This window comes from Aquarana catesbeiana, linkage group LG04 (assembly GCF_042186555.1).
Source record: "Aquarana catesbeiana isolate 2022-GZ linkage group LG04, ASM4218655v1, whole genome shotgun sequence".
Classification (NCBI taxonomy): Eukaryota; Metazoa; Chordata; class Amphibia; order Anura; family Ranidae; genus Aquarana; species Aquarana catesbeiana.
The window spans coordinates 136,876,619-136,904,596 of NC_133327.1; the positions used below are offsets into that span (position 1 = coordinate 136,876,619).

The following is a 27,978-nucleotide window of genomic DNA, read 5'->3' on the forward strand; positions in this document are numbered from 1 at the left end:
AATATACAGTTAGGTCTATATATATCTGGACACAGGCACAATTTTCATACTTTTGGCTCTGTATGCCCCCAGAATAGAATTAAAACGAAACAATCCAAATTAATTTGAAGTGCAGACTTTCAGCTTTAATTCAAGGGGTTGGCCATAAATATCAAGTACAAATTTTAGGAACTGCAATCATTTTTCTACCCAGTCCCCCCATTTTCAGGGGCTCAAATGTAATTGGACAAATGAATATAATCATAAATATAATGTTCATTTTTAATACTTTGTTCAGAATCCTTTACTGGCAATGACTGCCTGAAGTCTGGAACCCATGGACACTACCAAAGACTGGGTTTCCTCCTTGCTGATGCTTTGCCAGGCTCTAACTGCTGCTGTCTTCCGTTGTTCTTTGTTTGTGGGTCTTTCTACCTTTAGTTTTGCCTTCAGCAAGTGAAATGCATGTTCAATTGGGTTGAGATCAGGTGATTGACTCGGCCATTGCGGAATATTCCACTTCTTTTCCTTCAAAAGCTCCTAGGTTGCCTTTGCAGTGTGTTTTGGATCATTGTCCATCTGTACTGTGAAGCGCCATCCAATCAACTTTGCTGCATTTGGATCTGGACTGACAGAATTCATCCGACTGCTTCTGTCTTCTGTCACATCATCAATAAACACCAATCACCCAATGCCACTGGAAGCCATGCATGACCATGCCACCACACTGCCTCCACCATGTTTTACAGATGACATTGTGTGCTTTGAATCATGAGCTGGTCCAAGCCTTCTCCACACTTTTTTCTTCCCGTCATTCTGGTACAGATTAATCTTAGTTTCATCCATCCAAAGAATGCTTTTCCAGAACTGGTCTGGCTTTTTTAGATGTTTTTTGCCAAAGTCTAATCTGGCTTTTCTATTCTTCAGGTTTATAAATGGCACACTCTGTATTTGCTCTTGTGAAGTCTTCTCTTGATTGTAGACTTTGACAATGATACGCCCACCTCCTGGAGAGTGTCCTTCACTTGTCTGGATGTTGTGAATGGGTTTTCCTTTACTATAGAAAGGATCCTGCGATCATCCACCACTGTTGTCTTCCATAGACGTCCAGGCTTATGTTGCTGAGCTAACCAGTGTGTTCTTCTTTCCTCAGAGTGTACCGAATTGTTGATTTGGCCACTCCTAATGTTGCTGCTATCTCTCTGATGGATTTGTTTCATTTTTGAAGCCTTGCAATGACCTGTTTCACTTGCATGGACAGCTCCATTGAACGCATGATGTAGGTTCACAGCAATAGATTCCAAATGCAAATACCACACTTTGAATCAACTCCAGACCTTTTTACCTGCTTAATTGATAAAGAAATAATAAAGGAGTAGCCCACGCCTGGCCATGAAACAGCTTTTGATTCAATTGTCCAATTACTTTTGGTCCTTTGAAAAAGGGGGGTGGCTATTCTTAAGAGCTGTAATTCTTAAACCCTTCCTCCGATTTGGATGTACATACTCTCAAATTAAACCTAAGAGTGTGCACTTTCAGCCCATATCCATTATATAACTATAGCTTGAATATGTTTTGGTAAATACCTGAAAAAATTTTAAAATTGTACCTGTGTCCCAATATAAATATAATAATAGGTGGTGCTGCGCTAATCCTGGGCCTCCTTAATGAGTAACTGAGGGTGATAGTAACTACATAAAAAATGATATAAAAAATGCATAAGTGTTGGCACCAGCCATAAACTAATCTCACATATACATAAAAGGCAGTGTTCGTATCTCCGACGAGCGGCGAGCTCGTATCTCTATCACAGCATGTAAAGCCTGTTCCGTCTGATAGAGATACGAGCTCGCCGCTCGTCGGAGATATGAACACTGCCTTTTATGTATATGTGAGTACCCTTGTTTTTACATAATAAAGCTGCTGGTTAAAACGACATTACACTATTGGGGCTCCCCCTGTTTTTTATTTCCCTATACCACCGAGGGAATTATCCCCTGAAACTACTACCGTGAGGATAGTTTGCTACATCCATAGGAGGACCCCCTCAAAGTTACTTGGTCAGAAGTGCTTGCCCTATTTCCCTAAGGAGGACCTTTTGAAAGATCTATGGTAGGGATGAGCTTCGTGTTCGAGTCGAACCCATGTTCGACTCGAACATCGGCTGTTCGATCGTTCGTCGAATTGCGAACGATATGGGCCGTTCGCGCCAAATTTGTGTGGCGCGTCACGGCCCATAATTCACTGCGGCATCGCAGTGCATTGCTTGCTGATGATTGGCCAAGCATGCACTATGACCCGCATGCTTGGCCAATCACAGCGCCGCCTTAACAGAGAGCCGTAATTGGCCAAAGCCAAGGAGGCTTTGGCCAATTATGGCTCAGGGGATTTAGTACACGCCCCACACTATATAAGGCCGCCTGCACGGCGGCCCTGTGCAGTGTGTTCCGGTGTGCTGAGAAATAGAGAGAGAGAGAGACAGTGTCATTTCATTTGAGTTAGCTAGATTAGGCAGGACAGTCAGTCAGTTAGCTGCACTTAAAGTGTATTGTCTATATATATGCATCCCAGGTGTTGCATATATATATATACACTGTATTCAGTTTAGCTAGATCCGTTCCTGTTATCTTCTAGACTATTTACATTTAGTGCAGTGCGTCCTGCTCACAGTGTTCAGCTAGATCCGTTCCTGTTATCTTCTTACTGACAGGCAGGCTTGTCTTGTTACAGTATTTTGAAGAAAATTACTGGTGTTCTTTTGATCCTATTAGTACCACAGTCAGGCAGCTAGACTATTTACATTTAGTGCAGTGCGTCCTGCTCACAGTGTTCAGCTAGATCCGTTCCTGTTCTCTTCTTACTGACAGGCAGGCTTGTCTTGTTACAGTATATAAAGCTACCTGAAGAAAATTACTGGTGTTCTTTTGATCCTATAAGTACCACAGTCAGGCAGCTAGACTATTTACATTTAGTGCAGAGCGTCCTGCTCACAGTGTTCTTCTAAACCTACAAGTTAGTGGTGTGCATCCTGCTCACAGTGTTCAGCTAGATCCGTTTCTGTTATCTTCTTACTGACAGGCAGGCTTGTCTTGTTACAGTAAATACAGCTACCTGAAGAAAATTGCTTGTGTTCTTTTGATCCTATTAGTACCACAGTCAGGCAGCTAGACTATTTACAGTTAGTGCAGTGCGTCCTGCTCACAGTGTTCTGCTAAACCTACAAGTTAGTGGGGTGCGTCTCATACTACAGGCAGGCAGTTGATTTTGCTAGCTGCAGTATCATTACATATATATATATATATATATATATATATATATATATCCCAGCTTAGTGCAGCTACAGGCCATTAGTATGTCTGGAAGGCCAAGAAGGAGAGGCAGACAGTCACAAGCCAATAAGAGAGGGCAAGCAGGCTCTGTGTCTAGTGCTGGTCGTGGAGACGGTGCATCCTCATCAGCACGTGGCCATGGGACACGCTTGGCCTTTTTTTCGGCAGCTGGCCATGTTGAGCCGCAACATGCAGAAGACTTGGTCGAGTGGATGACCAAGCCGTCCTCATCCTCCTCATCCTCTCTCACCCATGCCCAGGGTACTTTGTCTGGCAAAGCAGCGGCCTCTTCCCTCGGCTCAATGTCATCAGTGACTCCTTCCCTAGCCCCACCATGTCCTCCTGAGGAGTCCCTCGAACTGTTTGACCACAGTGTTGGGTACATGCTCCAGGAGGATGCCCAGCGTTTGGAAGGCTCTGATGATGATACTGAGCTCGATGAAGGCAGTAACATGAGCACGGACAGAGGGGGTGCCCAAGAAGGACAGCAGTCTGGCAGTCATGCTCCCCCTGCTGCAGCATACTGCCAGGTTTGCTCCAGTGATGAGGAGGGAGGGGATGATGAGGTCACTGACTCAACGTGGGTGCCTGATAGGAGAGAGGAGGAGGAGGAGGAGGAGGAGGCGGCACATCACCAACGAGGCAGGATGCCCTCCAGGGGCCAGCCTAAGGGCAGCACATTGACTGCATCACACCCCAAAGCTCCACATGTGCAGGGCGCTGCAGTCTCTGCGCGTTATTCAAAAAGTTCTTTGGTGTGGGCCTTTTTTGAGATGAGTGCATCAGATCGCACCGCTGCTATTTGCAACATATGTCTCAAGCGTATCTCGCGTGGCCAAAACATCTCCCGCTTGGGTACCACATGCTTGACCAGACATATGTTGACCTGCCATGCAGTTCGTTGGCAAGCGTATCTAAAAGACCCACACCAAAGAACAAAGAGGACCTCTCCTTGCTCCTCATCAGCTGAGATTTCCAACCCCACTAGACCTTCAGTTCTCTCTGAGACCTGCACTGAGAGGAATGAAGGTGTAGAATTAGGTGTGTCACAGCCAAGTACTTGTGGGCAATCTGATTTTGGTACACCGACATCAGATTGTACCAGGCAAATTTCCCTGCCCCAGCTGCTGCACCGCCGAAAGAAGTTTGCTCCCAGCCATCCACATGCCCAGCGGTTGAATGCTAGCTTGGCAAAATTGCTAGCACTTCAACTGCTGCCTTTTCAGTTGGTAGACTCTGCCCCCTTCCGTGAGTTTGTGGAATGTGCGGTTCTTCAGTGACAGGTACCCAAACGCCACTTTTTCTCACGGAAGGCGATTCCGGCTCTCTACCAGCATGTGGAAGGCAATGTCCATGCCTCGCTGGACAGGGTGGTCAGCGGTAAGGTGCATATTACCGCTGACTCATGGTCCAGCAGGCATGGACAGGGACGTTACCTAAGTTTCATGGCGCATTGGGTGACTCTGCTGGCAGCTGGGAAGGATGCAGGACAAGGTGCAGTAGTGTTGGAGGTTGTTCCGCCACCACGCCTCCAAAATGCTAATGATTGTGACACACCTCTCTCCTCCACCCCCTCCTCTTCTTCTTCCTCCATGGCCTCTTCCTCGGAACCAGCGGTGCTCCGTAGTCGTTCAAGGGGCTACGCAAGTACGCAGGCCAAAAGATGCCATGCGGTGCTTGAGCTGGTGTGCTTGGGGGACAGGAGCCACACTGGGGCAGAGGTTCTGTCAGCTCTGCAGGGGCAGGTTCAGAGGTGGTTGACGCCACGCCAACTTAAGGCAGGAATGGTGGTTTGCGACAATGGCACCAACCTCCTCTCTGCCCTCCGACAGGGACAAATGACCCATGTGCCCTGTTTGGCTCACGTCCTTAACTTGGTGGTGCAGCAGTTCTTGGGCAGGTACCCGGGCTTACAGGATGTCCTGAGGCAGGCCAGGAAAGTCTGTGTGCATTTCCGCCGGTCATATAATGCCAGTGCTCGGCTGACGGACCTCCAAAAGGAGTTTAACCTGCCCAAGAACCGCCTAATCTGTGACATGCCCACCAGGTGGAACTCAACGTTGGCCATGCTGCAGCGGCTGCACACGCAGCAGAGGGCCATCAATGAGTACCTGTGCGACTATGGCACCAGGACAGGGTCAGGGGAGCTTATTTTTTTTTCCCCACGCCAGTGGGCCATGATCAGGGATGCATGCACTGTCCTGTCACCATTTGAGGAGGCCACGAGGATGGTGAGCAGTGACAGTGCATGCATCAGTGACACTGTCCCCCTTGTCCACCTGTTGGAGCACACGCTGCGTGGAATAATGGACAGGGCACTTGAGGCAGAACAAAGGCAGGAAGAGGAGGACTTCCTTAGCTCTCAAGGCCCCCTTTATCCAGACAGTGTTCCTGCGTGCCCGCCGATCACACAGGAAGAGGACGAGGAGGAGGAGGAAGATTGTGTCAGTATGGAGGTGGAGCCTGGCACTCAGCATCAGCAGCAGTCTTTAAGGGATCAGTCCCAAGAATCACATGGACTTGTACGTGGCTGGGAGGAGGTGGCTGCGGACCATGTCGTCCTTAGTGACCCAGAGGACTCCGGACCGAATGCCTCAGCAAACCTACGCTGCATGGCCTCCCTGATCCTGCAAAGCCTGCGTAAGGATCCTCGTATTCGTGGTATCAAGGAGAAGGACCAATACTGGCTGGAAACCCTCCTTGATCCACGTTACAAGGGTAAGGTTGCGGACCTTATCTTGCCATCGCAGAGGGAGCAGAGGATGAAACATCTTCGGGAGGCCTTGCAGAAAGGTCTGTGCAACGCGTTCCCAGAGACTGGGAGGTTACAAACTCCTGTTTCTGGACAACGTGTTGCCGAGGCTTCGGTCAGTCAAAGAAGGAGCGGTGGAGAAGGTGGCCGTCTGACCGATGCGTTCAGACAATTTTTTGGTCCGCAGCCCCAAGGTATGATCGGTTCCAGCAACCATCGCCAGCGTCTGTTTTACATGGTGCAGGAATACCTAGGGGCAAGATCAGACTTGGACACCTTTCCCACCGAAAATCCTCTGGGTTACTGGGTCTTGAGGATGGATCACTGGCCAGAGCTTGCACAGTATGCAATTGAGCTACTGGCCTGTCCTGCATCCAGCGTTCTTTTGGAACGCACATTCAGTGCTGCTGGAGGCGTGGTAACCAATCACAGGGTGCGTCTGTCCACTGACTCGGTCGATCGACTGACCTTCATAAACATGAATCAGTCTTGGATCACCACCAGCTACCAAGCACCTGATGCGGATGTAACCGAATAATTTTTTTTGAAATCTCAGATCCCTTCAAAGACTGCCTATGCTGATGCTGAGTGACTATCCCTGAGTAATTATTCTCTTCCTCCTCAATCATCACGCTGATAGCTTGTAAGAACATTTTTGGTTCTGGGCGCCACCACCAGTGCCTAAGGCACAATTTTTCAGCCCCTGTTTAACAGGGGCGTGTAATTACAATTTTTGATGTAATACTTTGCAGCAGGGCTCATTCCTGCATTCCAACTAGAGTGTCTGTGAGGGGTTGCAGTGTTGTGGCACCAGCACCAGTGCCTAAGGCCCATTTTTTCTGCCCCTGTTTAACAGGGGCGTGTAATTACAATTTTTGATGCAATACTTTGCAGCAGGGCTCGTTCCTGCGTTCCAACTAGAGTGTCTGTGAGGGGTTGCAGTGTTGTGGCACCAGCACCAGTGCCTAAGGCCCATTTTTTCTGCCCCTGTTTAACAGGGGCGTGTAATTACAATTTTTGATGCAATACTTTGCAGCAGGGCTCGTTCCTGCGTTCCAACTAGAATGTCTGTGAGGGGTTGCAGTGTTGTGGCACCAGCACCAGTGCCTAAGGCCCAATTTTTCAGCCCTTGTTTAACAGGGGCGTGTAATTACAATTTTTGATGCAATACTTTGCAGCAGGGCTCGTTCCTGCGTTCCAACTAGAGTGTCTGTGAGGGGTTGCAGTGTTGTGGCACCAGCACCAGTGCCTAAGGCCTAATTTTTCAGCTCCTGTTCAACAGGGGCATGTAATTACAATTCTTGATCTAATATTTCACAGCAGGGCCCTGTGAGGGCTTACAGTGTTGTGGCCACAGCAACACCTAAGGCCCAAATTTCTGCTGAGTATATAGGGCAGGACCCTACTTTCAAACAACTAACTTACAAACGACTCCTACTTGCAAACGGAAGGAGACAACAGGAAGTGAGATGAAATCTACCCCTAGGAAGGGAAATTCTCTCCTGTAAGAGTTAATATGGGAAAAACATTTCTCCTTTCCACTGATGCTTTCCAATCCATTGGGACAAAAAGTGAGGTGAAATCTTCTGAAGAGGAGGAAAGACAGCAAAACAAATGTCACAGGGGTGATAACCCTTCCCTATGTTTTCCAAAAAGCTTAAAAAAGATTTTTTGGCTGGAGCTAAACACGTTAAAAATGTACCCGTTCAAAATTACAAAGAGATTCTACTTAACAACAAACCTACAGTCCCTGTCTTGTTTGCACCGCCTGTATACTGCTGTTCAGAGTATATAGGGCCTGGTGGCCCCACACCTTTCCTTATTTTAATTTGGGTGTGGGGTTCCCCTTAATATCCATACAAGACCCAAAGGGCCTGGTAATGGACTGGGGGGTACCCATGCCGTTTGTCTCACTGATTTTCATCCATATTGCCAGGACCCGACATTACATTAAACCCGCAAGCAGTTTTAAATGAGATCTTTTCCTTTAAAAATGACATTTGGTGCAGGGACTGTTCTAAACACGGGAAACACGCGTCACTTTACAGACATACTATAGACACCCCTCAGGTACGATATTTAAAGGAATATTTCACTTTTTTTTTTTTTACTTTAAGCATCATTAAAATCACTGCTCCCGAAAAAACGGCCGTTTTTAAAAGTTTTTTTTGCATTGATACATGTCCCCTGGGGTAGGACCCGGGTCCCCAAACCCTTTTTAGGACAATACCATGCAAATTAGTTTTTAAAATGAGCACTTTTGATTTCGAACGTTCGAATCCCATAGACGTCAATGGGGTTCTAACGTTCGTGCGAACTTTCGGTCCGTTCGCAGGTTCTGGTGCGAACCGAACCGGGGGGTGTTCGGCTCATCCCTAATCTATGGTTATATGCGCTTGCCCTATTGCCTTAAGGTAAGGGGCCATCCCCCACATGAGTGTTGAAACACGAAGATGAGCACCGTGTGATTTATTTTAAACACCGCAGAGCGTGCTGTTGCATGTTGAGACGCTATTGCATTTTTAATAAATAAGGACTTCCCTTCATTGCCACACCTGGTGCATGCCAATATAGTCAAGTCATATTATTTATTACAGAGTGCATGTCATATAATTTGACAATCCCTGGATATTTCACTTATTTGACTTCTAATAATTTTTTGTCAATATTGCACTATGTCACTTTATTTGCTCGTTTCATTTTGAGTCACTTGGATTTTATGATACACTATTATTTGATGAGTGTTTACACTAATGTTTTTAGTCTATTTGCCTCTAGACCGTAATTTTTTTTTTTTAGCACCCAGACGATTTATTATTTCACAAGTGAGATTAGTTTATGGCTGGTGCCAACACTTATGCATTTTTTATATCACTTTTTATGTAGTTACTATCACCCTCAGTTACTCATTAAGGAGGCCCAGGATTAGCGCAGTACCACCTATTATTATATTGATGTTCATTTAAGGTCTGGTTTGCACCCGGTTCGGTGCATGCAGCTTTTCCTAGTACTGTTTATTGGATTTGATACCTGTTAGCGCGGGAATAATTCTTTTAATCTAGTGTGTCCCAATATATATGGACCTAACTGTATGCTTACAATTATACAATAAAATATATATATTTTTTTATTATTCCATAGCAGATAAAGCTTAGTATACACGGGCCGAATGTCAGACGACATTGGCCAGTTCAATAAAAACCGGCCAACATTCGGCCCGTGTGTATGGTAGCCAGTCCAACTGAAGCCGGCCGAACTTCTGCTGGACGAGCATGCTGGAAAACCTGCAGCCCACTAGCTCCCTATCAGAGCTCTCAGCCAATGGCTGAGAGAGCTGACCGGAGTGTTTGGGCGGGGGGACCATCCCCCTGTCAGGACACGGTAGTTCAGTGGGGGAGAGCACTGTACTAACAGCGGGTTGTTAGTACAGCAGATCCAAATGGAGCTGACAGGTTTTTTTCAGGTTGAACAAAAAAAATCTGATAGTGTGTACTAGGCTTAAGTACTATAGAAAGTTTCAAAGATCAATATAACATTATAACACAAATTCCAGGATGCAGTTAGGGCTCATTTATTAATTTGAGGCAAAAATGTAACACTTGGGGGTCCTGAGCCTTAATGGTTTTATTGAACTGTTTTCCTGCAGTCCTGAAATATGCCTCTGATGGAGGATGATAGTACAGTGAAAATGTGACTACACTTAGTTATCTCATTCTAAAGTCTAGAAGAATTTATTTCAATGTTTTTTGTTTTAAGAAGGTTCATTCTATTTTCTAATTGTTAGTGGGGTCAATTTGACATTCGTTTTTGACTGAAGTGATGAGAAAATTCGAAGGATGAAAATTTTTTCTCGAATAAACAAATTTCTAACAGTGTATCTGGTTTTCATTTGGTATAGTCCATTCACTTAAAAATCAAATGTCAAAAGCAAATGAAATTTTGAACTACTTTCATAAAATCGTCAAATGTACTGAGAATCTTCTTATGAATTTTCATTTTAAAATCTAATAGTGTATAGCCAGCTAAAGACATCCTGGGGTTGATTTACTAAAGGCAAATAGATTGTGCACTCTGCAAGTGCAGTTTCACTAATTTTCCTTACTAAATGTAATGTGGTAACGCTTCACTTTGTAAAGCATATCCCAATCAAAAAATTTAAAAAAACACTATTTTTGCTTGCACATATTTGGATGATGGAAATCAAGAAGTTTTACCACTTTTACCAAGCTCTGGGGAAAATGAGTGCAACTGCACTTGCAAAATACACAATCTATTTGCCTTTAGTAAATTAACCCCAGTGTTTTTTCATTTTGTTTTAAAAAATATTTGTAGTGTTTTGATAACAATAAAAAGTTGACTTTATAAAATGATTCCCACTGCTTTCTTCCAGTGATTTTGTTTTATAAATATATATTTATAGGCTAATAAAATACAAGATTATCTGTAGAGGTCACAAAAGGAGTTTTTTTTCTTATTTTTTGCCTTTTAATTGTCTAAATAATGAAATTTATTTTCTGGTAAACTGATTTCTCACTTGACTTTTAGGACTGCCTCTTTTCTGGACCTCTGCAAGAACCCGCGGCTTCTCTTTGACTGACGTCTCCCAGTTGTTGAGCAGCAATACGGCCAAACTGTGCGGCCTTGGCAATCGTAAAGGAGCCATTAAAGTGGGTTATGATGCTGATTTGGTCATCTGGGATCCTGACAAAGAGTTTCAGGTATGTAAAATAACAGGAGCGCTTAGCTATAAAGACTATATAGCGTTTGTTGAAATTAGCCCCCAAAGCAACCAATCTGCATTCTAAACACAATTTGAGGGGTTCTTATTTAATTTTCTCTAGATACTGTAGATAAAACATAAGTATCATGGTGGGATTTTTTACATGAAGAAAAAAATTCTCTTTTCCAATAGAAATGTATTCACATACATAGTAAAATGTATTTTACTTCAAATATTTTGCATTTTCACCTCCGGGAAAAGTTAACAGCCACAGCTCTCTCCAGAACCATGGGCTAATATGCAAATGCACTGCTGTGGCCATGCTAGTTTGTCCTCTAGATCTGACTTCAAGGCCAGATTTTAGTTTTGTCCCCCCTAAAACAGTAATGCCCCGTACACACGATCGGACATTGATCGGACATTCCGACAACAAAATCCATGGATTTTTTCCGACGGATGTTGGCTCAAACTTGTCTTGCATACACACAGTCACACAAAGTTGTCAGAAAATCCAATCGTTCTGAATGCGGTGACGTAAAACACGTACGTTGGGACTATAAACGGAGCAGTAGCCAATAGCTTTAGCCTCTTCATTTATTCTGAGCATGCGTGGCACTTTGTGCGTTGGAATTGTCCACAAACGGTCGGAATTTACGCAAACGGATTTTGTTGTCGGAAAATTTTATAGCCTGCTCTCAAACTTTGTGCGTCGGAAATTCCGATGGAAAAAGTCAGATGGAGCCCACACATGGTCGGAATTTCCGACAACAAGCTCCGATTGCACATATTCCGTCAGAAAGTCCGACCGTGTGTACAGGGCATTAGGGTTATTTCAGACAGGCGGTAAGCTTCCAGCCCTCAGAAAAGCAATCAGTGGTGGATCACTTTTCAGAAGGTGATATAGCAGCAGCTGGGGCACTGCTTCCGCCTCCTGACACCTGTTTGTTAACTTTCTTTTTCCAATTTCTGAACAGCAATTTTACATTTTTAGGTCATAAGGTGAACTAGGAAAAAATACATTTTCATTCCCACACTTGGGCACTACTTTTTAAATGCATTTTTTGCATAAACAACACTCCTATGGACTTAATGTTAAAAGTTCTCCACAAAATATCCTACAGTTTTTTTTGTCATGATCCATAAATGTATGTAATTGCGAACCAAAAAAACCCAAAAATCTTATGGTGATGGGTTTGCTTTTAACTCTATTTCTATTCATTTTAGCAACACAAAATATCTCGTAAACTGACATTTACACATGTGCGTAACATTTAAGACAGGTATTGGTGCATTAGTATACTCAAGGGTGAATCTAGACCATGAAATATGGCAAAGTTGTAGAAAATACGCTTCAACTTTGCAGATTGGCACCAAGCAAAATGAAACATACACATTGTAATGCCCCGTACACACGGCCGGACTTTGTTCGGACATTCCGACAACAAAATCCTAGGATTTTTTCTGACGGATGTTGGCTCAAACTTGTCTTGCATACACACGGTCACACAAAGTTGTCGGAAAATCTGATCGTTCTGAACGCGGTGACGTAAAACACGTACGTCTGGACTATAAACGGGGCAGTAGCCAATAGCTTTCATCCCTTTATTTATTCTGAGCATGCCTGGCACTTTGTCCGTCGGATTTGTGTACACACGATCGGAATTTCCGACAACGGATTTTGTTGTCGGAAAATTTTATCTCCTGCTCTCCAACTTTGTGTGTCGGAAAATCCGATGGAAAATGTCCGATGGAGCCTACACACGGTCAGAATTTCCGACAACAGGCTCCGATCGGACATTTTCCATCAGAAAATCCGACCGTGTGTACGGGGCATTAATGTATCAAAACTGAGATGTTGTAGTCATCAAAATTTTCAGTAGGCACTGTGTAATCAAAGAAAGTTAAAAAAGCAGCACACTTTGCCACAAGTTGGCTGAAATGACTCAAATTGCAACCCCATCCCACTTAACCACTTGCTATCTGGGCCCATTCTGGCACTCCATTCCTACATGTAAAAATCATAATTTTTTTGTTAAAAAATTACTCAGAACCCCCAAAAATTATATAAGGTTTTTTTTTTAGCAGAGATCCTAGGGAATAAAATGGCAATGTTGTTGCAACTTTTTATGTCACATGGTATTTGCGCAGCAATTTTTCAAACACATTTTTTTTGGGGAAAAAATCAGTTTTCTGATTTACAAAAAAAACCCACTAAAGTTAGCCCAATTTTTTTGTATAATGTGATGGGACGTCCCCCTTCCCCCGGCCACCCACCGATGCTTCTACCGGCTTGCCCCCTTGCGATCGGCAAGCCAGAGAAGGAATTTGCCGCCAGCCGAAGTTCACCATAAAGAATGACTCTCGGAGGCCCAGGAGCCACGTTATGACGTCATGTCGAGCCTGACAGTTGTAAATACTGCTATGTACCCAGCTGGAAAGCCAAGAAAGTTTTGATTTTTTTCTGAGCTCAGGCTTTCCAGCCTGGAGGAGAGATGTGGGGTCTTATTGAGGCCAGATCTCTCCATAAAGAGGACCCTATTCCAAGGGATGATTACATTTCTTGTAATAGGAATAAAAATGATCAACAAAAAAAAATTTTTTAAGGGAAAGTGTGAAAATAAAAAAATGAAAATAAACTAAACAATAAAAAAAATGTAAAGTGCCCCGTCCCCGCAGAAGAGAACGCATACGTACCACATATGTAAACGGCGTTCAATCCACACATGTGAGGTATCGCCGCGAACGTTGGAGCGAGAGACATAATTCTATCCCAAGACCCCCTATGTAACTCTAAACAGGTAACCTGTAAGTATTTTTTAATACGTTGCCTATGTAGATTTTTATGTACCGAAGTTTGGCACCATTCCACGAGTGTGCGCAATTTTAAAGCATGACATGTTAGGTATCTAGGTATCTATTTACTCGGTATAACATCATCTTTCACATTATACAAAAAAATTGGGCTAACTTTATTGATTTGTTATTTTAAATTCATGAAACTGTTATTTCCCCCCAAAAAAACGCATTTGAAAAATTGCTGCACAAATAACATGTGACATAAAAAGTTGCAACGACCGCCATTTTATTCTCTAGGGTCTCTGCTAAAAAATATATATAATTTTTGAAGGTTCTGAGTAATTTTCTAGCAAAAAAATATGATTTTTACATGAAGGAGTGGAGTTCTGGAATGGGCACTGATGGCAAGTGGTTAAGGGGGATGGGGTTGCATTTCGAATCATTTCAGCCAACTTGTGGCAAAGTGTGCTGCTTTTTTAACTTTCTTTGATTACACAGTGCCTACTGAAAATTTTGATGAATACAACATCTCAGTTTTGATAGGTTTACAATGTGTATGTTTAATTTTGTTTAGTGCCAATCTGCAAAGTATTTTCTACAACCTTGCCAAATTTCATGGTCCACATTCACCCTTGAGTATACTAATGCACCAATGCCTGTCTCAAATGTTACGCACATGTGTAAATGTCCGTTTAAGAGATATTTTGTGTTGCTAAAATGAATAGAAATAAAGTTACAGGCATAACCATCACCATAAGATTTTTTGTTTTTTTAAGTTCACAATTATATACATTTTTGATCATGACAAGAAAACTGCAGGATATTTTGTGGAGAACTTTTAACATTAAGTCCATAGGAGTGTTGTCTATGCAAAAATGCATTTAAAAAGTAGTGCCCAAGTGTGGGCACGAAAATCATTTTCTAGCCACTTTTTCCTAGTTCACCTTATAACCAAATGGCTTGCGGTTTCAGTGCAGCCCAATTTACCTCAATGGGCACGTTTGATGGGTGGAGTCACCCAAGTTAAAAATGCTGCTGCCAAAAAGCAAAGCATTGTGGCCACAGCATGTGGACAGTCCTGTCAGGCTATAATGTTAGAATTGACAGTATATCCACCTGTTTTTACCGCCTTCCTGCTGCCTTTGTAAAAGATTCTTTAAGGTACATATCTATGCTCAGTTTGCCCACACATTGACTGCCTAATGCTACTGTAGTATATTTTGTTAAGCATACTGTTATCTTTTAAAAAAAATCCTTAAAGTGATTGTAAACCTTTAACTTTTAATTAAAATAAAAAAAAGGTTTATACTTACCTGTTCTGTGAAATAGTATTTCTCAGATTGGCCCCTTACCTTCTCTTCTTGGGTCCCCCGCTGGTGCTGTCCCCTTCCACTCTTCTATGTCTGCCCCCATAGGAAGCCACACTCCCCAGCTGGGTTGTGTGTGTCCATAGACTCTCCCCACAGGATTGGACTAACCGCAGTCTGTGAGAGCAGTCAGAGGGGAGAGAAGACCTGCAACCAGCACATCACTGGATCAATAAAAGACTCAAGAAGGTGTTATGGAGAGGGTGGGGGAATTTTACCTAAATGCAGAGAATGCATTAATGCACTTGTAAACCCACAATAATATTCCTGGTATGTGCCTGCTGCATCATGTACTTGTCTGAAAAAGTATCCTTTTCTCTTTGTATTGCTTCCTTTATGTGAAATCCCTGGTGTTCCTGCCAGTCCCTCTGCTTTCCTATTAAAAACTGACCACACTAAGCAGGAGAACACACCGTGGTCAGCTCTCTAGCTGTGCTGGGAACTCAGCCTGCTCTCCTCCAATGATCAGACTTGTCCTAACATGCTCCTCCTGCACAGCTTTTCACTGGGAACATCAGTGTGCTGCAGCTCCCCCCCCCCCCCCCCCCCCTTCCACTCGTATGCAGCTGAGAACAGAGAGAATGTGATCACTTATAAATAAAGGGAGAAAATGTATTTAGAATGTTTTTTTTTTATATCTGTACACAAATGTTTTGGCTTTCATTTCTATTTTAAACTGAATGGGTTGTTTTACAAGGTGAGGGTTTACAATCACTTTAAGGTAAAAACCTTTAGGGTTTAGAATCACTTTAGCCCTGCTGATATTATATTTTCAGTTTATACCATGTAGCACAATTTTTCTTATTGGTATGTCTTAGCATTTTATTTGTCTGCTGTTAAACTAGGTGCAAGAAAATGATATTCATCACAAGAATAAGGTAAATAAAAAGTGTAACCAAATGAGACATTTTACAATTGCAAATTTCACAGCTTGGTTATTACACAATTTCAAATAATAAATTATTAAATATTAAAGACATGTTTGTAGCAAAGGCGTGTTGAATTTGGCACCAAAGTTCGTGTACCTACATGCATTAGTAATAGAAATTCAGAACTGCCATTAGTTCATCCCATTACCTTTTGTTGCTAATCTGGTGATCTGAAAATCCTTGATTGTGACACGTGAGAGCTATTCTCAATCACACCAACTACAAGTTGTGTTTTGCACACTGAAAGTACAATGTACTGTAATGTAAGAAACAAAAAGTGCTACAAAGCTACATGTGCCACAAAGTTTCTGACAGCCACCAATCAGAATCAGAACAATACTCAAAGAGGTGCTGGGAACTTATAGACTTGCATGGGTAGCCAGGTGAAAGAAAACTTCAAACAAACTCTACCAGCTCTGGCGGGCCAGCTCCCACACAACAAGGTTTCCCTTGATGGGTTCCCAGCCATATCTCAAACGACAGAATTACAGAAAGGGGTGCCAGACCAAAACCAGATGAAAGAGTCCAAAACAATGATAATTGTTAGGGGAAAAAAAAGTCATGTGTGACTTTGGTTTGAACCAATCAGAATCATACCTGTTGGGAAGTTTAACAGTGACTGGAAATGCTCTGGGGAAGCATTGAGTAAGGAAGTTACTTAGCTCGGGCTACTGGTGGTAGTCTTCCACTGACCACAGACTGTGAAGTACAGTCTTGATTCCTTCTATATGGAACTTGGAACTTGGATAAGGTTAACTGGACTAGGACATTAGTATAGTTGCTTTGTTTGCTGGATAGCAGTAGTAGCTGAGTGACTGGTTTCTCTTATTGCCTAGAATGGCCCATTAACAAAAAACAATTTTTACATAAGGAAGAAAAAAGAACCACATACATGACTTGTAAGATGGAGTGGGCCTAGGGTGGAAATCAGTATAGGTAATTGATTTGGACAGAGCCAAGTTTATGGGAATTATGCAGAGTGACAACACCTCAAATAATACTGCAAAACAAAGCACGTTTGCTTGTATAAAAGATCTTTCATGACATTATCCTTCCATTGCAATAAACCCAGTTATGCATACATAATCGCTATAGGCTCAATACACAAAGCTAACACACCAGGTCAAATATAGAGAGTAGACAGAGGCAGAAAATCTAGATAGTTATCTGTTGTCTTTTTAATCTTTCTTTGGGAATTCAGTGCTGAGATTATCCTGCCTTTATTCCTGCGCTAATATATCTTGGAGTTTTGGGACTTCCCACCCCCTCTATATAATATCAAAATCCAACAAAGAGAGGCTGAATTCACACCTTTCTGTGCACATTTTCATGCAATTTTACATGCATTATGAACAATCATACATTTTCATGTCTTGACATTGTCATCCATAAGCAAGATATACATTGCCTTAAAAAAGTATTCATACCCCTTGAAATGTTCCACATTATGTCATGTTACAACCAAAAACGTAAATGTATTTTTATTGGGATTTTATGTGATAGACCAACACAAAGCAGCATATAATTGTGAAGTGAAAGGAAAATGATAAATGGTTTTCAAATTTTTTTACAAATAAATGTGAAATGTTTGCTGTGCATTTTTGTTCAGCCCCTTTTACTCTGATACCCATAACTAAAAACGAAAGAGTATGGCTCAACTGCAAACCTATCAAGACATGGCCGTCCACTGAAACTGACAGGCAGGGCAAGAAGAGCGAGAGCATTAATCAGATAAGCAGCTAAGAGGCCCATGGTAATTCTGGAGGAGCTGCAGAGATCCACAGCTCAGGTGGGAGAATCTATCCACAGGACAACTATTAGTCGTGTACTCCACAAATCTGGCCTTTATGGAAGAGTGGCAAGAAGAAAGCCATTGCTGAAAGAAAGCCATAAGCAGTCCTGTTTGCAGTTTGCGAGAAGCCATGTGGGGGACACAGCAAACATGGAAGAAAGTGCTCTGGTCAGATAAGACCAAAATTGAACTTTAAGGCCTATAAGCAAAACGCTATGCGTGGCGGAAAACTAACACTGCACATTACCCTGAACACACAGGGACATGGAAGCTGGTCAGAGTTGATGGGAAGATGAATGGAGCCAAATACAGGGCAATCTTAGAAGAAAACCTGTTAGAGTCTGCAAAAGAGTTGAGACTGAGGCAGAGGTTCACCTTCCAGCAGGACAACAACTTTAAACATACAGCCAGAGCTACAATAGAATGGTTTAGATCAGTGGTCTCCAAACTGCAGCCCGGGGCCAGAGGTGGCCCTTTGCCTGTTTTTATCCAGCCCTTTGGACACTATTTCATCCACGGATAATGATTATGGGGCATAATCGCCCCCCCACTGACACCAATGAAGGGACACAGTTCCTCCCAATGGCACAATGATGGGGCACAATTCCTCCCAATGAGACCAACGATGGGCCACAATTCCCCTCAATGACAACAAAGGTGAGGCATTGTTTTTTCCCACTGACGTTGGGACCATTTCTACGCCCAGTGGCCACAGTCCAGCCCCCCAAAATTCTGAAAGACAGTAAACTGGCCCCTTGTTTAAAAAGTTTGGAGACCCCTGGTTTAGTTCGAAGCATATTCATGTGTTAGAATGGCCCAGTCAAAGTCCAGACCTAAATCCAATTGAGAATTAGGGATGGGACAAACACCCCCCAGTTCAGTTTGCACCAGAACACCGTGAACAGGCAAAAAGTTCTAGCGAACATGCGAACCCTATTAAAGTCTATTGGACATGAACATGAAAAATCAAAAGTGCTCAATTTAAAGGCTTTTAAGCAAGTTATTTCCATAAAAAGTGTATGGCGACCCGGGTAGTGCCCCAGGGGACATGTATCAATGCAAAAAAAAAGTTTTGATCATTTTTTCAGGAGCAGTGATTTTAATAATGCTTAAAGTGAAACAATGAAAATGAAATATTCCTTTAAATATCGTGCCTGGGTGGGTCCCCTTAGTCTGCCTGTAAAGTGGCGCATCTGTGTGATGTGTAGAACAGTGCCGCAGCAATAATGACATTTCTAAAGGAAAAAATGTAATTTAAACTTGCTCGCTGCTCTAATATATTGCCGGCTCCCCACAATATAGATGAAGAATCAAGGAAAAAAATGGCGTAGGGTCCCCCCCTAGTCCATATCAGGTCCTTCAGGTCTGGTATTGATATTAAGGGGGAACTCCAGGTCAAACTAAAAAAAAATTGGCATGGGGTCTGTCAAGCTGCATGATTGAAGATGGATGGGCATGGCGGAAAACATTTATTTTGTTTTTTTTTTACTTAATAAAGGAATAGTCAAAAACTGTTGTGGTTCTTACTTTTTGACACTTTTTTTGATGAATGGGTAGGGGTACAATGTACCCGATACCCATTCATATGGGGGGGGGGCGGGATCTGGGGAGCTTCCAGATTCCGATAAGCCACATGCCCGCAGACCCCAACAACCACCAGCCAGGGTTGTCGGGAAGAGGCTCTTTTCCTCATCAACATGGGAACAAGGTGCTTTGCAGTACCCCAAAGCACCCTCCCCGTGTTGAGGACAAGTGGCCTTGTATGGTTCAGGAGGGGGAGCGCTCGCTCGTCCCCCCCTTTCCTGGCCTGCCAGGCTGCTTGCTCGGATAAGGGTTGGGTATGGATTTTGGGGGGGACACCACACCAATTTTTTTTTTAATTTTGGCGTGGAGTTCCCCTTAAAATCTATGCCAGACCCAAAGGACCTGGTATGGATTTTGGGGGGGCCCCACGCTGTTTTCTTTCTTAATTCTGCCATAGGGTTCCCCTTAACCACTTCAATACACTGTATTATATATTCTGCACTGCACTATATACTCTGCACTGCATTATTTATACTACACTGACTGCACTTTATATTCTCTACTGTATTATATATACTACACTGCTAAAAGAGGGGGAAAGGAAAATTGGGACTTTGAGGCAATGAATGGGTAGGTTCATATGCCTCCATCCCTAGTATATATTTAAAGAAGGGGGTTGGTTGGGACTTTTTATGAAGCACGGCTAATAAAGGTAAGTATTCAACCACATGTTTATTGATTCCAAACACATATACATAATGTGGGTAAAATTGTAGCATTGTAGGCAATGATAACACCTTAACAATTAGTGTATACAGTAACAACACCATTTACAATATAATGGTAATAAATACATAAAAATATAGTAAATTGTTCTAATTCACGGTGAACAGAAATTGTCTTGAAAATGATAATAAATTGATGGTATCATAATATTGAATCTCAAAATCACATGATTGTAATGATGTAGCATAAGGCTGAGGCTCTACGCGTTTCCTTGAGATGTCCACTCATCAGGAGCAAGTATGAAATGGATAAATCTATAATAAAGCACAAGATGCAGGGTGAACTGGTGGTTGGCATGGGGGGGGGGGGTCGCAAAGAGGTGGGATAGAGTAGTTCCCAAACATTCTTACCTACATGTAAGTTAAGTATACAAGAAGTAGTATAAATGGCTGAGGGCACCATATATACTCCACTGATGGCACTATATACTCTGAACTGTAATATATATATATATATATATATATATTACACTGACTGCACTATATACCCTGAATTGTATAATATATACTACACTAACTGCACTATATATTCTGAACTGTATTATATATATACTATACTGACTGACTGCACACTACACTAACTACCTGCCTAATCTCCATTCATTCACTATATGTAAGCAGCAGCCTTATATAAAGTGGGGCATGGACTTAGCCCCTGAGCCATGATTGGCCAAAGGCACCCTGCCTTTGGCCAATCATGGCTCCCACAGCACATTGCGCTGTGATTGGCCAAAGCATGCAGGTCAGGTGCAGGCTTTGGCCAATCAGCAGCCGTCAATGTACTGCAATCTCGCAGTGCATTATGGGGTGCTCTGTGGCGGGTGAACTTGCTGTGAGTGCCCCATATGTTAGTTTGTTCTACGAGCACCCAATGTTCGAGTTGAACTTACGTTCAACTCGAACATCGGGACCATCCCTATTGAGAATCTGTAGCAAGACTTGAAAATTACTGTTCACAGACTTTCTCCATCCAATCTGACAAAGCTTGAGCTATTTTGCAAAGAAGAATGGAGTGTAAAGCTGGTAGAGACATACCCAAAACGACTTGCAGCGGTAATTGCAGTGAGGTGGTTCTACAAAGTATTGACTCAGGGGGGCTGAATACAAATGCATGCCACACTTTTAACATATTTATTTGTAAAAAATGTTGAGAACTATTTATCATTTTACTTCCACTTCACAATTATATGCCACTTTATGTTGGTCATTCACATAAAATCCCAATAAAATACATTTAAGTTTTTGGTTGTAACATGACAAAATGTGGGAAATTTCAAGAGGTATGAATACTTTTTGAAGGCACTGTAATACATGTCGACCCATCATATTGACAACACATATCAATGCTTTAGTGCCATTTAAAACAATGGCCAGCCTGTGTATGAGTGTTGACGTGTATTAAAAGGCATAGGTGTCAACGTCCAGTACTGTAATATTTTCAGAACAGTAATCTACTTACATGACATCTAATAATGCTTTTGTACCTTGCAGCTCACCCCATATCTGGGATTCCTTCTTCAAGGAAAAGTCATGGCTACTCTTGTTCGAGGGACTCTTGTTTATTTCAAAGGGAAACATGTTGCCCAACCAACTGGAGAACTTGTTCTTATACACACTGTGGAGCCTGGTAAAGCCAGTGCACCCAGTGCACCCTATTATTAGGAAGAACCTACCACATATCTAAACCATTCTTTGATGTTATTGAAAAGTACCCACCAAATGTCTAATCGCTTAATTTGTACTATTAGAAAAAACCTTACAGAGGAAGCACTTCTAATTATCTAACTTACAGTATATCTAATGAAGTGGAGAGGGGTTAGAACCTGTCAGGCTTTTATTGCTGTTATTTGGATCTGGTTATAGCCCTCCCTGTTTAACAGAAGCCGATCAATAGATTGGCTTCTGTCGAACGGACCAACTGGAACACCTTCTTCAATCATCAGTTTGCAGCCAACCAGCTACAACGCTGTTCAGTATATTCTGACAGTGAAGACTCCTCACTGTTAGAATACAATAATCCCAGTAGTTGAGATTCCTGCATCCACCTCGTTTGCATCAATGGAGGAATGTTTTTTTCGTTGCACCCGCTGTGTGTGTACCCAGTTTCCAATACAGGAAGTGAGATTTCTCCAATGGAAAAACAGCCAGCAAAACCAGACAAGGGTTATAACCATTTCCTATTCAGTTCAAGAAAAAAAAAAAAACATTTTGGCAGTAGATATACTTTTATTTGTAAACTGATTAACATAATTAAAATGTAATTACTGAGAATATTTGTTAGCCCCTGCTTGTTCCAGGTTTTGTATGCTTAGAGTAGTTTCACTGCTTGCAAAATTTAGATTATGTGTGCCTATGCTAACCAAGGCTCCTTTTTTACACTGGTGCGTTTCTCCAACAATGCATAACATAACTCCTGCATGAAGGACTTTGGGTAGACTTTCAGAAAGCGCACCAAATCCGCAGAACATAATAGAAGTATATGGCAAAGCACAGCTAATCCACACGAAAACCACAGGTACACTGCGCTGCACCTGCGCTGTGGGAGAAGTGCACTGGATCAATGTGAAAGTGCCCTAATAGCAGTTAGATTATTTTTTATGATAGTGACTGTGTGTATGAAAATATAATTTTTATTGTCTGTTCTAACAAACCAAAATTTGTGTGTTTGACCTATTTTATACATACCATCTTATCATTTCTATTAAAGTATACGTCAAGCTAAAACTGCTTTTTTCATTTTGGATTGTTGAGGAAAGGATATCTGAGGCATCATTAGGATTCGTTCACACTAGCGGTGCTCTCTGAAGTGCGGTCTGCGTTCGGATTACTCGTCAGAGAGTATGGCTCAATCACATGGTTTTACTGCCCCACACATGTGAACGAATCCTTAGAGAGATTTCACTGGCTTCCAGTAGCCCAATGTGTTAAGTTCAAAATACTAACTACAACTTACAAAGCCATCCACAACACTGCACCTCATCTGCAGATATCACCCAAATCGTCCTCTCCGCGCCTCCCAAGACATCTTGCTCACTAGCTCCCTTGTTTCCTCCTTCCATGCTCACGTCCAGGACTTTTCCAGAACCTCTCCCATCCTCTGGAACTCCCTACCCCAGTATGCCTGGTCAGCTCCTACCCTGTCTGCCTGTAGGTGATCCTTGAAATCTCAATTATTCAGGGAAGCCTATCCCACCTCACCTCCATCAGATCATCCCCAATCATCACCAACCTTTTGTACCACCTCCCCCTCCCACTTATGCCGCGTACACACGACCAGATTTTTCGATTTTCGATTTTTCGACGGACTGAACACAGAAGGACTTTTCAACGGAGTTCCGACGAAGTTCCAATGAAACGGACTTGCCTACACACGATCACACCAGAGTCCGACTGATTCGAGCGTGATGACTTGCGACCGGACTAGAATAGGGAAGTTCATAGCCAGTAGCCAAAAGCTGCCCTTGCGTAATTTTTGGTCCATCGGACTAGCATACAGACGAATGGATTTTTCAATAGGACTCGAGTCCGTCGGAAAGATTTGAAACATGTTCTATTTCTAAAGTCCGTCAGATTTTTCCACAGAAAAGGTCCGATGAAGCCCACACACGATCGAATTCTCAGACGGATTTGTTCCGTCGGACCTTTGCTGTCGAAAAGTCTGGTCGTGTGTACACTGCATTAGATTGTAAACTCCATGACCAGGGCCCTCCTATTCCTTCTGTATTGAACTGTACTGTAATCATACTGCCTCCGTTTTCATTGTAAAGTGCTGCGCAAACTGTTGGCACTATATAAATCATGTATTATAATAAAATAACTTTCCTATACTTCCTGTGCTGCTGACCTTTTACTATGTAGGAAGTGAGTTCACTATCAGCAACACAGACAGAAATAAAAAAGCTTTTCTTTAGTAGAGTAGGGGAAGAATGGGACCCCTGACAACTTTTTCCTATGTTCCTGTTGCAAATTTCTTACTTCCTGTCTACTGAAACTGTTGTCAGGATGACAGTAAGTGAGGGTAAATCTTTGTATTCGAGCTTGAGAAAACAACAAAAGCAGACAAGAGTTCTAATTCTATATCACTCTATCCAAAACTATAAAAAAATGTTTGGCTCAACAGATACTGGCTTTATGAAATACATCCTTTTTGTATATATAGCTGAAAAATACCCTTCTTGAGTTACGGCCCTGGAGCTATGGACTGTCTCATATACATATAGCATTCTGATAACAAAGGCACATATGAAAAAGACATACAAACAGATCAAACATTGTTCTCTGTAGATTGCTGGGAGGAAAGTGAAAGTGGTACCTCATGTTGAGTCCCTGTATCATAGCTCACATGGACACCTGGAGCAGCAGCCATGACAGTATACGGGAAATCTATCAACGTGGAACACAGAGCTTGGAGACTCAGAAAAAAACGGAAAAGATAATATTGCCTGTGTACATACAAAGACAGCACCAAACAAAAGCATGACACTGAGCAGGAGAAGCATGAACACACACTGAAGAATACTACTGCAAATAAATGAATGTAAGCAAGTGTGTGCGACTTCTATTTCATATTTATATATTTATTAAAATAATTTTTACACATTGTACACATGTATAGCAATACAGTATATGAATTGTAATACAGTGTACAGTATAGAAGAAGCCTGGAAGAGGCATTACATTGTATAAAACAAGGTTACCCTTTTAGTTACCACATAATATCAAGTATTAGCCTGCATTCACACCTGGGCGTTTTGAATCGTGGGCCTTTCTCACTAGCTTGGCTATTTGGATCTTTATGTCTTCTTGTTGCTGATTTCACTTAGGCTGCATTCACACCTGGGCATTTTGAATCAAAGCGATTCTGCCTGCGATTTCAAAAATGCCTAGGTGTGAATGATAAATTGCACAACGCACATTTTAGGTGGCATTCATTTCGCCCAAAAGAAGCTCCTGAACTTTTTTTGAGTGACAAACTTCACATGATGAGGTTTGTGGCACGATTTACCACGTGACAATAACGGCAAAACCTCACCGCATTTTTATGTGCCATTCAAATAAATTGCCTCTGAAATGTGCATTGTGCAATTTGTCATTCACACCTAGGGGATTTGAAATCGCAGGCAGAATCGCTTCGATTCAAAATGCCCAGGTGTGAATGCAGCCTAAGTGCAGTCAGCAACAAGAAGACATAAAGATGCAAATAGCCAAGCTAGTAAGAAAGGAATCATCTTGGTCAAGGAATTTCACACTTCGATATACCTAAAAATAAGGGAAAAAACTAAGAAATAAGTAAACACCCTGGATTAATATCCAGCTAGGCAGATCACACTACGAAAAAATGGCCACTGCCCTCACCTATAACTGGCCTTTGCAGCAAGAAGCACATGGAAGGGAGACGCATTCAAAACAAAACCAAAGAAATTCCTGGCTCAACTTACCGACCAGCCTGCTAAGCCAGATTCTCTAATAGGCTTCAAAAAAGGTGGGCTCGCGGCGCAGAGCACTGACTCTGAAGCCCACCCAGTTGTGTGACAATAGCGAATGAACATTTGCTATTGTCACACTGATTCTGCCTCCCGGGACAATCAGAAAGTAGGCCCTGAGACCCGTTTCCGGATTGGCCGAAAGGAGAAGCTACCCTATTGGCCGAGGAAGGAGGAGGGAGGAGACGCACCGCGAGGACACCGCCGTGATGCAGAGGAGGAGATACACTGTGAGGACACTGCCTTGATGCAGAGGAGGAGACGCAGAGGAAGATGGCCGCCCATCGCCCAGAGGTCTACACGCCTCCTTCTCTATATTCAGGGAATCTTGGTCCTTGTACTTTATGGATGCATTAGTCCCCATTTTACAGCACAGCACCCCTTTAAGACTACATATGTCATGATCCACTACTGCACAGCAAGTTCTCTCTCTGATACTCCAATTGGCTCAAGCTCTCCTGCTCTCTGATTGGCTCAAGTTTGCTGCCAGAAAGGAGGAGGGGCAGGAGTAAGCCAGAGAATTTCACACAGAGCCACTAGTGTCAGCTGCAGAGAGAGAAGGGAGAGAAGACGGCTGCATTCTTCTCCCTCTTGCCAACTAGCTCACTACTGCAGCTAGCAAGGGAGGAGGGGCGCAAGCAGGTATCTGCCCACTTGCCCACTCATTCAGTAGCACAGACAGACCTGGGAGGGTTTGAGAGCAGTGGTACAAGATCACTGGTGGCACCTGCCTACACTTAAATCTAATAATAAAAAGGAGCAATTGGCGGGACTTTTCATAAGCACACGGGAGCAGTAATAAGGTAGAATAAATTAGCTTTTAATAAATTCAGATTATCATAAAGTTTTAATATTCAAATGATTCAATGCATTTTGCTATATATAACCATTTGTATAACTTAACAAATCCTTAAAGCCAGAAATATATACATGAATAATAAATGAATACATATTCCAACAAGGAATCAATACATAGTATAGAATACAAAAAATAATAATTGAAAAAATAAATAGATTGATGACTATGCAGCTTAAAAAATAAAATATAAAAAAGAAACAAATATATTGGAACGGCCTGAACAGATGCATTGTTGTATACACTAGATTGTTGTTGGCTCTACGCGTTTCAAGGCCTTTGTGCCTATCATCAGGAGCAAAAAACCATAGTGGTAATCTATAAATAAAAAATAAAAAAATATGTTTAGAGAAAAAAAAAAAATATGGACAAGGGGGGTTCCCCCATAGACCCAGCCTGCCCACACACTTACATGGTGGTCCTCACAGTGATGGTGCGGCCATGAAATCCCCAGACCAAACCACAAAAGTATCGCACGGGAGCTGAGGGGACATGCTGCGGCAGACAAAGGACAAAAATGAGCGGCACCCCGCATGGGTGGCAATGTGAAGGGTGGTGATGGTCAATAGGAAAATCTTGAGTGAAAAAAGGGCAAGAGATGAATAAAAGTGAATAGAGGCAGGAGAAAGAACAGAAGGAGAAATAAACTGGAAAGGAAAAGCAGAGTAGTGGTGGTGAGAAAAAGATGTGTATACCTGAATCCGGATATCCACAAACATATGTGCCTGAGTGCATGATACAAATCCAGGTGTGTTGAGTGCGGTGCGTGAGATCCATGTCGGGAAGGAGCCCATAGTGGCCGTGCCCCCGCAAACATATCCCCAACGTCACACGTTGGTCCACAAATAGGGAGAGGAGGGAGAATGCCGATAGCCCAGGAACCATGCTGTCAATTGTCCCGCAGCCGGCAGCGCCAACCATGTCATCCCCCGATGGGCCAGCAGATAGCAAACACTCGGTCAGCAACGCCGCGTTTAAGAAGACGCCAGCGTGCGTGGCCGGGATGTGTGACGTCGATGCTCAGTGAGGACAAACCCTGCCCACCCCATGTCACAACAGGGCAGAGGGAGGGTCCGCAGTGAGCATCGCAGCTCCCGAACGGGACAAGAAGGCAAGGTCCAAAAAAACCATAGACACCTATACCACTGCGCGCATTTAAGGCAAAAGACTAAAAAAGAAATAAATAATAAGAAATAAAAGGGCTGAAATAAAATTGAACAATATAATGGATAAAAGAAAAAGGTATAATATGTAGAAAAATATATAAACGGCTGACAAACAGGCATGGATATATGAAAAAATTTCTGTGGTTAATGCAGCCGTGTGCTTACCATCCCTAATCGGTTAGTGTGTATAAAGAGAGAGCAATAGTGGGACTTTGAGTGAGGTATAAGGGGGCCGCTCAGGTCCCCTCCTCCATCCCAGTTAGGTAATAATAAAAAGGAGCAATTGGCGGGACTTTTCATAAGCACACGGGAGCAGTAATAAGGTAGAATAAATGTATTAAAAGCTAATTTATTCTATCTTATTACTGCTCCCGTGTGCTTATGAAAAGTCCCACCAATTGCTCCTTTTTTCACCTGAGCGGCCCCCTTATACCTCACTCAAAGTCCCACTATTGCTCTCTCTTTATACACACTATGGATAGAAACCTGTTTCCTTTACT

At 42.7% G+C, this 27,978-nt stretch overlaps 1 protein-coding gene across 1 annotated transcript in view; it reads left to right on the forward strand.

Moving 5' to 3' along the window:
- The window catches only part of LOC141139516 (allantoinase, mitochondrial-like), a 58,804-nt gene extending 35,004 nt beyond the window's left edge, over positions 1-23,800 (forward strand). The window contains exons 10-12 of the mRNA XM_073625731.1: positions 10,606-10,778; positions 15,789-15,821; positions 21,465-23,800. Coding sequence (XP_073481832.1) covers positions 10,606-10,778; positions 15,789-15,821; positions 21,465-21,635 — 377 coding nt within the window. The 3' untranslated portion in view covers positions 21,636-23,800. The remainder of the gene's footprint in view (positions 1-10,605; positions 10,779-15,788; positions 15,822-21,464) is intronic.
- The last annotated feature ends 4,178 nt before the right edge of the window (positions 23,801-27,978 follow it).